This window comes from Lotus japonicus, chromosome 2 (genome assembly GCF_012489685.1).
Source record: "Lotus japonicus ecotype B-129 chromosome 2, LjGifu_v1.2".
NCBI lineage: Eukaryota > Viridiplantae > Streptophyta > Magnoliopsida > Fabales > Fabaceae > Lotus > Lotus japonicus.
This window is the reverse complement of record NC_080042.1, coordinates 75,373,179-75,385,814: the sequence shown is the minus strand read 5'-3', so window position 1 is coordinate 75,385,814 and position 12,636 is coordinate 75,373,179. Positions and strand designations below refer to the sequence as shown.

General features: G+C 37.7%; 2 protein-coding genes across 2 annotated transcripts; both read right to left on the bottom strand.

Annotated features, from left to right (window-relative positions):
• Positions 1-3,993: 3,993 nt before the first annotated feature.
• LOC130739590 (serine/threonine-protein kinase STN7, chloroplastic) lies at positions 3,994-8,622 on the bottom strand. The gene is made up of 9 exons (XM_057591923.1): positions 8,033-8,622; positions 7,838-7,921; positions 7,394-7,513; positions 6,701-6,968; positions 6,516-6,609; positions 5,421-5,514; positions 5,253-5,309; positions 4,514-4,927; positions 3,994-4,437 (listed from the first exon to the last, which is right to left on the bottom strand). Exons 1-9 carry the CDS (start codon positions 8,471-8,473, stop codon positions 4,276-4,278), a joined length of 1,734 nt encoding a protein of 577 aa, XP_057447906.1. The 5' UTR covers positions 8,474-8,622; the 3' UTR covers positions 3,994-4,275.
• Positions 8,623-11,230: 2,608 nt separating this feature from the next.
• LOC130739589 (probable galacturonosyltransferase-like 3) lies at positions 11,231-12,636 on the bottom strand. The gene has a single exon (XM_057591922.1). It carries the CDS (start codon positions 12,600-12,602, stop codon positions 11,565-11,567), a length of 1,038 nt encoding a protein of 345 aa, XP_057447905.1. The 5' UTR covers positions 12,603-12,636; the 3' UTR covers positions 11,231-11,564.

Genomic DNA, 12,636 nt, shown 5'->3' with positions numbered 1-12,636 from the left:
GGTGAATGAGATATAAGTACATGTTAAAAACATAATCTGCCAGATTTTGTTTTTAATCAATTGACTTTCATTTGTGACCGCAGTGCAGTCAACTGCTCTAAATCCAAATCTTTGGATCACTTGATGTCTATCGTGTTTGATCCATATTAATGATATCAGCCAGTTTTACGCTGGTTGCCGAAAGCCTAACACAACGTTCCTCCTTTATCCGAGCTTAGTACCAACTATCAAAACATAAGCTAGAGTTTTAGAAATACAAAAATAAGGTGGCATGCCTTTTTTCATATTTTACAAGCCGACCTCAATTTGTGCATGCTGTATGATTTGTCTGGTTGTTCATGAGGACATAAGCATTCTCTTTTAGTTTTATAAAAATGCTTCTTGTTTTGTTTTTTCTGCTTATCGTTTGTTGGATCCACATAATCAGGGAAATGACCGGTAGATAAGGGGTTGGTTTAGTTGAATCCTACATAACAATTCATAGCAGTAACAACCATTACAAAGTTTTAAGAACAAATATATAGCGGAGTCTTGTCACACTACCTTGACTCTAAAAAGACAAGGGATGTATACGTAAGGTAGTGTCCCCAGCTATTAGCATCATAGTTTGCATTTCCTTAGTTAATAGTTGTGTTTATCCACTAGTAAACAGTCCAGGAATTATTGCACATCTTGGGTGATTATTCAAGGAACAAGAAACCTAACTTGATGAGCCTATAACCCCATAATAAGGAGAACTTGAATTTCCTTGTCTTGTGGAAAGGAGGGTAAGAGCTATATCAGTAAATTAAAGTGTCTGAGAGATGGTTTGCAGCTTGCTAGAACCAAATCTAGTTTTAGTTTTGTTCTTGCAACTGTATGATTTTAATTCGACTCCATGGTTGATCATAACTTGAGTATATCGACTCTTTTGATGAATTGGAGATCCCTTAGTTGAACTACTAGCATTTTTGGATCAACTTTATTTTTCTCAAAATCAATTTTAACGCCCCAAAGCTACTCACAAAAGTTTCTCCCTAAAATTTACTTTGACTTACAAACATATTATAGAAGGGTTTTCAAACATGACCTTTGACCGATTCCCTTGCAAATGATGTGGCTCACTATTTTAACAAGGTGCCTTATTAAATTCTTTGACCCTTATAGAGGTCGAGTATGGGGTGGATTTAGATTAAAAGAATTGTGTTTGGAGATTTTGTCGAGATTAGTTTACAATTAGTTGGAAAAAAGCTGCAAAGTTGATATGGAACCAACTAAATATGTGTCATGGTTCTGATAGTTTGAGAGGAGACAGCAAGAATATAGCAGCAGCAATGAATATTTTTTATGAATTAAGGCTTTGGTTCATAAGATTCTTACACATGATGATAGTTTAAAGCTTTATTTCTGTTTCAAACCAACTTTTGATCTTAACAGAAAATCCATAATACTATAAGAAGAAAGAAAGGAAATCCAAATGAATATTGGTCTAGAATCCTTGGACATAAATCATATGTCACTTTTACATTTTCCTTAAGAGAGATAAGTGAAAGATGTGATATACCACAACAACATAGAGATAAGGGGAAAATATAAGGTGGATGAAGTGCAGAATCATTGTTCAATTGTCTAAATATGGAAGTTGTTCATTGCAATGTGTTATTATTTTTTGGTTTTTGACCCGAATATCCTTACCCGTTCAGGAAATTGTAGTTGCCTCTCCTAACAAATGATTTTCTTGGTATTCGAACCGGTGTTTTCACCATTACGGGAATATAACTTGTTTATCACAACTCACAAGACCAAACCTTGTTGATTTTTTTATAAGTGTCTCTTGCCCCAACCGGGAAATAAACTAATCCAAATTGGCTTTGCACAACCCTAAAAGCATTTTGCTAATGTAATGAATCACAATGAAGAAAAGTTGTTTTCCCTCTACTACATCACAAAGGGTGCATGAGAAAAAGTAGCTGAGCCTGAGGACGTAAGTTTCAAGCTTTTGACTAAGATTCCATAACATGGGGTTATTAAAATAAGAAGGCAGACAAATTTTCACATGAAACTAATCACAACATAGCAAAGTGATTACTTAAATTATTAGCAAAAGGATAAGTACCTACTTGCTCTGCCTCGTGCTCTCCCCAAGTCCCTTAAGATGCCAACCTGTTTTCAACGGCTTCTTCAAATTACCATCTTATTACTTAACTTTTTCTCTCTTCACTCTTCATGCAGTTTTAAGCACTTAATATCGAATTAGGCGCTTGTCAGTGATTTTTGTTGCTTCTTTTAGCTTCTTCCTTGTAGGGAATAGAGAAGGAAACAAAGGGGTAAAAATATTGCAGAAATAATGAAGGTCCTATATGTGATTTTTTTCATTGAATAAATATAATTTGTTTGACAAAATTTTGAAACCTCAAATATATTATGACAATTAATTAGCTCTCTAGAGTTCTGAATAATAATTAAAGTGTATAATACATTGTTTTTGCAGGTTAAACCACTAGAGTTGCACGGGTGGGATCTTAATACTACACTATTTGACAATGGTGGTAAAAAGAAATGTATGAAATGCACTAAGATCTAAGTGGTCCAACTCCAACCGTGGTATATCTTGAAATCTACCTTACAGGTTTTGTAATATCTTGAAACTTCACAAAAAAGAGGCTCGGTTGTACTAAACAAGGAAGTCAGATTTGCACGTGAAGTTCTTGTGATTCACAATGCCATTGCCTGCAATATAATCAACATATAGTATTAATCAAATGGACCTCCATTCTTAACCCACATTCCCATCTCCATTCTTGTCTTTGATGCTTGTTTATTAAGGAACAACCATACTACATGTTCCTTCACCCTCAACCCAAATGGCCATAGAGTTAGCTTTTGAATTATTCAAATGGCCACCATCTTTTTAATGATATAAAACCAATTGTCTATCTTCACTCAATAGTGTTACTTGGGATATTTGAGTTATGGCATATTATCAGAATTTGATTCATGTTTAACTTATTGTTTTAATAGAAAAGTTAAAATTCAGTACCAAATATGATATATAGTCTAAAAAGCTTTTATGTGAATGATAGAGTATCACAAATAGGAAAACACAAGTTTAAACGTATAAAAAGAAAATCAAAGTTTAAGCACATTGAGTTCTAATTGGACAAAGTCCAATCAATCACTCTAAGTTGAGTGTAACTCTTCAGATTCAGTGGTGATGGTGGTGGTGATTCTGGTGGTGCTCCATGCGCAGGTGGTACCTGTGAGATACACTGACGCATAAAAGCGTCGACCATGTGGCTAGGGAGACATTCTTGGTCGTTCTGTGGTGGTGGTACTTGACCTCGATACATGTCGGTGACCATGTGCTAAAAAAGATGTTTCCTAGTCGGCTTATGCCGGTGGAAACTCGATGCATGGTGTCAACCACCTTGGGCTTATGTTGCCAAACCATGCACTGGCACAATAGTCCCCGGATTCCTACTTTCATTCTGTTAGAGAAGTAATATAAAATCATTCATGTGACCCTTATGTGACCACTTAATCTTAAGTAACCAATTATCCCAAAAGTTTAAACTGTTGAATAAGGGTCACATGAATGATTTTATATTACTTCTCTAACACATTCTGATTGATGACCGAGGTATAAATGAAAGTCTGGCCGAGGTTTGAATGAAAGTCGGCCTCAGTATATGGTGCTAAGCAATATAGTAGAATAAGTTCAATATGAATTTACGTTTGTTCAATTGAAATCCAAATACAAACTGAAATAATTGGTTGATGACATTTTCAATAATTTGAGTTCTAAAGATATGCCACGATTGAATTGGCTGTTCCAGTTGTACTCTCTTACCAAGAAAGTGAGAAACTAAAACTGGGATGAGTTTTCCTTCACAGGAAGCTTCTGTTGTGTGTAACACCACGCATTATGGGGTTCCTAGTTAGGTAAACGGTACAGCTTTGCGCATGTACGGACACAGTACTAGTACAATGAGGTTTGATTTGAACACAGCTGGCTAAAGCAACATTAAGCAAAGTGCCATTAATATGTCTAGAACACGTCTCTTTTCATTCAATAATACCTTCTGAAAATGTGTTGCATAAATGTGGTTGCACGTGCAGTCAAAAGATTTCAGGTGTGCATCCACTCAGATTCCAGTTAGTTTATGGGGGAAAATAATAAAAGATTCTAGTAAGTTTCTTTTTTCCAACTTAGATTTCATATTAAACATGATTTTGATATACAAACTATAGACAAAAAATTTGAAAAGAAAAATGGGTATTAAGTATGTACAATTTTCATTCCTCTCTTGGGATCCATCTGCTCCACCAAAGGCTTTTCCTGCGTCTGCTGAGCTCATCCACACTCTCATTTACGGTTTTTAGAAATTTCCTCTGAAGTTTAAGAGCTGAAGCTAGAGCATTTCTCTGTGGACTAGCCTTCTTTTTGGGTTGAATTTCCTACAAAATGAAAAAATATTAACATAACATGATCAATGTAACAGAAAAAAATGGTTGTAGAATTTATGAATCATACTCTCAGTTCCTGGAGCTGAGCTTCAGTAAATCCACCATCTTTCTCTGTTCCTGATCTTGCCATTAGCTGAGTAATCCACTCGGCAGCTTCTCCATAATCCTGCTGAGTAGCTCGTAAGAGCTGCAGCCTCGCATTTTGCATGAAGGATAGTGCCAACAAGCCTTCTCTGTCAAAGTAAGGATGAGCTAGTGCTGCTTTTGCGCTCAGCCTTCGCCTTGCCTTGTATCGGACCATTGATGTCAGAAGTTCCCATCCTATTCCACCATCTAAATCCAACAGCTCGAAGCCCCTCCTGAGGTCAGCTCCACATCGAGGCTCAACACTTTTTCTCCAGGCGATCAGGTCATAGTCACACCTTTTTAATTGACGTTTGAATTGTATGAGACTATTATCACTGCGTAAACCAGGAAATGCCTGTAATGGAATGACATAAACTATAAGCAATTTGAAATTCCAGCTTGATCATATAGCTGATTAGATCACCCCTTTCCCATTGCTTAAATGTTTCACTGGATTAGTACTTTGGTCCAGAAATATAGAAAACATTTCTACAAGTAAAAATTCTTAATAGATTAATACAATCAAATGCAAGTGTAATAGCCAAACTGATTTTAACTTAAAAACTACTAATGTGCAATATTAGATGAGATGGTTGATATTTATTACAGAAATTGACCAGTTAGTTCTAATATCAGCCACAGAAGCAAGCCTTCGGTATCATCAACTATTTGATACTCACCATTTGAAGAAAGATTAGACCAGTACTATAGATATCAAATCTGTCAGGCAAATTCAGCTGTTTGAAACAAGAAAACCATGATAAGTAACAAAAGAAAATATTCTTATATGATAAAAGAAGCTATATAGCTTCTAATTAACCATGGATGATTCATAAGAAATGTTTAACCTGCCATAAGACTGGGGACAGTGCAGTTGCAACTGGAGCTGAAGGTGCAGATGGAGTTTGCGTGCTCATGATGTACTGTTCTGGTGCAGCATATCTGAAATGAAAGGATAGTACTCATTATGAATTTCCTATAGTGGAATGTAACGCTTATATGAGTTCAATGAGTATATGCAACACTCATATTTTCTAACTTATGGGTATCAAGGAACCCATTGATGACTACTAGAAAAGCTGCTTTAACTATCTTTTTTCTTCATACAAATTCTAAGGATATTACTGTTTTGGTTATTTATTGGAATATTTACAATACTTATTCCTCATTCTCTCAATCAACTAATCGTCTCTGGCAGCTGTGAGAGCTTGATTGTCCAAACTCAAAGCTAAATTTATCACTTAACAGTAGTAATCTAGTTAAAGAGGTACATGGTACATGGGAAACATTTCATTTATACATATATGGTACATTGGTAAACATTTCAACTTAGGTTGTAGATTACATTTCCGTAATGTATATGCTCAATAACATCAACAGTTAAGCATTTCCCATTAAATGATGCTTAGAAGGCGCCATAATATCCATTCATTCGTTTAAGTTCGAAGATAAACCATTTACTTCCTATAGCTTTTCTTAATCTCTCTCTATCTCCAACTATCAAACTATCCTCCATCTAGTTAACCCTCCTTAGCAATGCTTCTACAGATCTTCTCTAAACATACTCACATCACCTTCTATAATGGGAGCTTTTCCAACGTTCTCTAATGATAGTAGTTCTAACCCTAATTTCTATGTACCACCCCAAGTATTTCTTTAAACATAATAGTGACACTGTGACAGTGCTTTTATCACCTGGACACTATGATTTGACATAAAATTATAAAGATCATATATTTGTCAATTCTAGAGTGTAGGAAAAACCTAAGATTAGAATATTATGACCTCCATTCAAGGGAAACTACTGAAAATTAAATAAACAAAAATGATAAAGCTTCCATCAATGAATCAATTGTGTTTTGAACATGAAACAGAAACTTCAAGCAGTTGATTAAGTTCAAAGTCAGTTGGGCTACCTGAAGCACTTGTGTCAAAGAAGATACCTTGGATCCAAAAGAAACTCTTTAGGAATATAGTTGATGCCAACTCGCAGGTCAGTAGCAGCTCCAAGATCAATGATTTTGAATGTACGAGACCCTGATCCCATGGTTTGAAATGAAAGAAAGCTTAGCTTGGTTTAAGGATCTTTAATCATTGGACAAAGTTATGCAATCTTTAGATTCTTTACCTTCAGAGAAAATAATGTTTTGTGGCTTAATATCCCTATGCACAATACCAGTTGAGTGAAGACCATCCAGTGCAAATAAGAGCTGCCTCACAATTGTTTGAATAATTCTATTTTCTCTTTCCAATCCCTTTGGCAAGTCTTGGACCTCACCCAAAATCAATGTTTCGACATTATATGGAAAGTCTCTACTCTGTATCAGATCAGCTAAGGTGGAATCCCCTTCAAACCGCCATATGAGCCAGTATTCAGCAGCCTTCTTAGAAGAGCTCTGCAACCGGTGTTTGAGAAGATTTGTATTTGTCAGGACTAAAACTAAAGTGTTAAATGAAGTTACCGAGAATGTCGTTGCTTTCCAGTTTCCACACACAATTACAACAGTGATTCTAACAAACTAGTAACTTGATGAAACAGAATGTATGAAAGAGTAATCGGAGAGTATGTCATCAGCAATGTGTATTATGAACTGTGTATCTACAAATATATAGTGTGCTTCTACCCTCTACCAACGGAAATAGAAATTTAACTGACCAAATAACTAGCTCTAACTAACTGAACAACCAGCTCTAACAAACTAAATAATTAGAAGTAACAGAATAACTGAAAGTTAACTATCCAGGTGCTGAATACAAATCAGCTGAGAGATACCTTAAATTAGATAGGTACTAAGTAGTATTAGTTTTAATAGAGCATTACCTCATAAAAGCCATAAACAAAATCTGCACAGCTGTTTGCACAAGCTCTTCGTACTCGCTCATTCATCCAAATTTCTACTGCACCATATTCAGTTGCCTTCTTCAAGACTAAGTCACCTTCCTTCCAATGAGAACCAAAAGAAACAATCTGTTATAATCATACAATTCATGTAGCCTAAGACATTGAAATCTCACAACAAGCATACATGCCATGTCAAGATGTGGGGGTTTTTCTCTTTTTAGTTTCTTTTTCCTTAAACCATGAGACTCTCAGCAATTAGATAAAAAAAAGCATTACAGATATCCAAATTTTATAAACAAAAGTGATACCTAAGTTAATGATTACCATGCAGTTAACTAATGTTCTTGCAAAGTATTCATAAAAAGAAAGTGAAAAACTTAAAATATTTCAGTACCATACAAATAAAATATATAATATTAATACCTTTGAAGAGGGCTTGGCCAGTGACACTCTATAAACCACTCCAAAAGATCCCTCCCCTAACTTCTTCCCAAGAACAAAATCATCCTGCCATCGTAAACCACTCAATAAAAAGTTTAAAACTAACAAAATGAACAACAGAAACATTATTTCATAAAAATTGCAACAACATAAAAAAATGAACTTGAATTGACAAACCTTTTTGTAAGTGGGTCTGAACAACCTTTCAACAAAAGCAAGCACAAACATGTCAAAGAAACCAGGAGCCACACCAGGAGTAGCCCAGAGATAAGAGACAGCACCCAAAGCCAGAATTACACCAGGGGCAGTAAGTGTCAATCCATTAGACTTAGGAAGAGTGCTCCTATAGATCATGTCACCACACTCCATGACAGTGCAAGGAAGCCCAACCCCAACACCCACAAAGAGGTTGTGAATTGATTCAACCCATTCACCCCCAAGAGCAAAAACACCAAACCCTTTTGGGTTTGAGACACTGAATCTTCCACCACATGGTACTTCAATTGAGGGTCTAATTCTAAGTCCTTGGCCTAAGAACAAGGACTTGTGCTTGGGTTTGTGGTGGGTTTGGGGGTTTGTCACTCCCACTCCAAATCCTCTTGTTGCAACAGTGGCCATGTTGATTCAGTTCAGGTTTGGTTCATTTCATAGGAGAAGAAGCTTGAGAATTTCAGACACTATCTACTTCAATTTTAGACCACAACTTTTTCTCTGTTTTCTGATTTCCAAGTTACGACTGTAATATTAGAATTTATGATTTGTGTTTGTAAATTGACAGTAATGTCTGGTTTTTTTGTGGATGAAGTGAGTTTGGAATTTTGGGGAAATTGGATTGAGGATTAAGGTACGCCACAAACAACACGTGGATAGATACTGGTGTCGTGTCGTGATGAGTTTGGCAGAGTTACAAGAATCTCTCAATTTCTTTCATGCAAATGTTCACACTCATTGAATTAAGGCTTAAAAGCGTATTTGGTCCCCACAAATGCGATGTGTGCAAACATGGTCCTTAAACTTTAAAAATAGCATTTTAAGTCCCCACGTTATCCTCTGTCAACAAAATTAGTCCCTCCGTTAAAAAACTAACGGTTCTAGGGACAGATATGTAATTTAACCCAAAAAATAATTGAAAAATAAAAAAACTGAAGAAACCCAGCCATCTTCTTCTTCCATCATATTCATCATTTGCTTGAAACCCAGCAAATAGCTATGAATCCTGAAAAGCAAAAAGATGATTTGTATTGAATCATGATATGTATCCTTCTTTCTCTTTTATAATTGTTTGTCATGGTTGTCAATATATAACACTGAACGCAGGCAAAGAAGCAGGAACTGGTATTAGCACGAATTGGAATTGGCACCACGTTTTCAAATCTATAAAGCAAAAATGTATTTGACTTGCATGGTGTCTCATTGGATTCATATTTAAAATTGAGATTTCAAAAATAACTAAAATGGTTAGTGCCCTTCTTCATCAAACAAACCCAGAATAAAATGGGTTGAACTTGAAACACAAACTCATCCCCAAATTTTTCTTCAAACCCAAATAATATTCTTCAACTCAGACCCAGCAACAACGTATTGTGAAGATGATGATGAACCCTAACCCCCTAATCTAACAAATACCCATAAGTCGCCCAGAAATTTGATCGAACATGGAGAAGAAATCGCCTAGAAATTTGGGAAGGGGAGAAAAGGGCATGTTACACTCACTTCTCTTACTCTCTGACCAGATCTCAACCGAGGTTTAATTTCGATTGGGTTTTTTGGTGTTGAAGGTGGCTGGACGGTGGTTTGGGGTTTGGAAGTTTTCAGTTTGACATTTGGGCTTTTTGGTGGGGGCATGGCACGAAGGAGGAAGAGCTTTCAGATATGGTGAAGGAAGGACGAATCTGGAGATGATGATGAAGATGAAAATGAAGAAGGAGGATGATGATGCATATGAAGAAGATGATGAAACAGATGCAAATTCTTTTTTTTTTTTTTGAAAAAAACTGCCACACAAGCATCCACATCAATTAAAATGTGCCACATAGGATAAAACGTTAGTTTTTAGACAGAGGGACTAATTTTGTTGACGGAGGGTAACGTGGGGGACTCAAAATGCCATTTTTAAAGTTTAAGGATCATGTTTGCACACATCGCATTTGTGGGGGACCAAAAGTGCTTTTAAGCCTTGAATTAAACTCTAACAGAACACATTAATCAATTAACCTCTTTAGTTAATAAATTAAAGACCAGGTCTAAGTGGATAGGTCATGTTTTACTAGACTAAAAGAAGGGATCAATAAATTATTACATGCAAATGCAAGTGAGAATGCTAATTTTCATGTTTTAGTCTCAAATTAGTTTACTAATACAAGTTAGAATGCAATATCTCCCTAATTGATCTAATAACTCTTCCTCTTAATCGAATAGTTATAGCCTGAATATGATTTTTGCTTTCAAATAATTACTTTATCTACTTTGTCTGAGTTTTGGAAACAAAGTGATGAATCACCCTCTTGATTCCCACTTGTGTAATCTCATGTAGTTGGATATGTAAGTTAAGTTTTACTTGAATAATTACATCAAGTGATAAGAAAGTTGAAAAGCAAATCCTAAGAGAATAGTTAACACGGCTAGAGGGGAAAGGTTTTGTAAAATTGAATTGATTCCTTGATAGGCTGTCTTCTCTAGACTGTATTTGTATTTCTAAAAACAACCATGTCATTGACTTCCTTAAAGAAACATATAACTTAAACCTTTAAAGGAGGCAAAATGAGAAATTGATCCTCTCAATTGGAAAAAAATTTAACTATCACCTTTGAACTTTGTGTAATAATTAAAAAAATAAAAGAAAATCAAATTAATGAGGTTAAGTGTGCACCATCCCCCTAAATTTTTCTTCACCAAGAAAAAACCTCTTTCAAAATCCCTAATGTTTTAGTCTTTATTTACTCTCTTTTTTGTCAATGGCCCTTATTTACTTAAAACAAATACTCCGTGTGAAAGCCCAACAGGCCACCTCACCCCAACCTTCAACCCGCTTTTGAGTTTTCACAGACTAAACCAGAGTGGGTTATGAGGATTAGTGGGCTAGTGACCCAACCCAGCCAAAAATGACAGATTGGAATTGACCAAAAAGAGATCTTGTTAGTGTAGGTCAACACATATTTTGTGTTCACTTTTTTTCAGTCATCTAACATATTAAAATCACTCATATAAGCTAGGTCAACACTCAACAAATAAAGATACGATAATAATAATAATCTAAAAAACTCTACAATTTCTTAAAAGCTAAACCACTGTTTTAGTTTGTCTTTTTGCTCCTTTTTTAGAAATCTTGAACTACAATGGAACAAACAAACTATCAACGAATCCTTACCCCAAATGAAAAGAAAAAAGAAACTAACGAATCCTTCTAGTGGAAGAAGATTTTATACAATCAATCAGTGCACAACTCACACTGAAAACCGTACCACTATACTAGTACTAGTACTAGTTTCTATCAGCGAATACTATATGTACATAATCATCACATCAAATCCCAACGTCACCGTTTCATCCAAAACACAAATACGCCACCGTTTTATCCACATACACACATTCCTCCTCGATCTGTCTTTTCAAACTCACTCTCTCTCTCTCTCTCTCCTTCGCGACGAGCCACGATCAGCTACCACTGACCTCCACAACCGTACCATACACCTTCACCGGAAAAACCAAATCACGTATCGCTAAACAACGACGGAGCATGGCGGAAGAGATCATACGGGGCCCACAAACTATCCAACGGACACGGCTTCTTCGAATCGATTCTCAGCCACGGCTTCCCCTTCCCACTCCAATGCAGAAGACTCACCGGACCAGGATGCAGATCCCGGCACAAACCCTCCAGATTATCACCGCCGAGCCCATGCTGGTTCCACCGGTGCTCCACACTAACCACCTCGCCGGCGAACACCAGCAAAAACGGAGGCAAAGACCCTAGCTCGTAGATCCGGCTCCGCTTCTGGATCCGCATCCAGTTTTCCAGCTTCTGCGTGTACCGTCCCTCACGCCACTTCCACAGATCTATAACCATCACTCCGGTGTTGAAGTAACACGCGCCGCGATCCTTAAACGACGCTGAGTACGAAGGATTTGACCAGAACCGGTGCGTGAAGTAGTTGGTGAAGTTCGCGTGGCAATACTCCGGCGCGCCGAGCACGCGCGAGCCTAGATCGATGCTCCATAGCTTCGCCACGTCATCGACGACGATCAGATCGGAGTCGAAGTAGATGATCCGCCTCACCGTCGCTGGAACGAGGTCTGCCAGGTACATCCGCGCGTAGTTCAGCGGCTGGTCGAGCGCGCGGCGGATGGAGAACGAGATCTTGCCGCGGACGAGATTCGAGTCGAAATGGTAGATGCGGAAGTTCAGGTACGGGAACGTGGACGCGATGACTCGCCGGAGCTCGTGGCGGCGGTTTGATGTTGCGACGAAGTGGAAGACGACGTTCTCCGGACACGACGCGTGCTGGAGGACGGAGAAGACGCCGGCGACCGAGCCGCGGAGGTAGGTGGCGTCTAGAGTCATGGCGATGTGGATGAGGGAGGGGTCGTGAGCTTGTTTGATGTCCGCTGTAGTCCTCGGGCATTCTCTTCCGTTGCGGAATGCTGGCGCCTCCCGGAACGCTGGGATCTCGACGGAGGTCGCCGCCGCGGCAGCAGCCGCGGCGGCGAAGAAGAGCGCGAGGAGGATCTGTGTGAGTGTCGGTGGCATGGAGAAGAATCAGAAAGAGGGAGGAGGAGCTAAG

Bases quoted from the DNA above. Each gene is read 5' to 3' on its own strand.
- LOC130739590 (XM_057591923.1), bottom strand. From the start codon at position 8,473: ATGGCCACTGTTGCAACAAGAGGATTTGGAGTGGGAGTGACAAACCCC. The intron at 7,922-8,032 runs GTTTGTCAATTC...TTACGATGGCAG, and splicing joins TCAGACCCACTTACAAAAAG to GATGATTTTGTTCTTGGGAA. The intron at 6,969-7,393 runs GTAATGCTCTAT...CACCGGTTGCAG, and splicing joins TTGTTTATGGCTTTTATGAG to AGCTCTTCTAAGAAGGCTGC.
- LOC130739589 (XM_057591922.1), bottom strand. From the start codon at position 12,602: ATGCCACCGACACTCACACAGATCCTCCTCGCGCTCTTCTTCGCCGCC.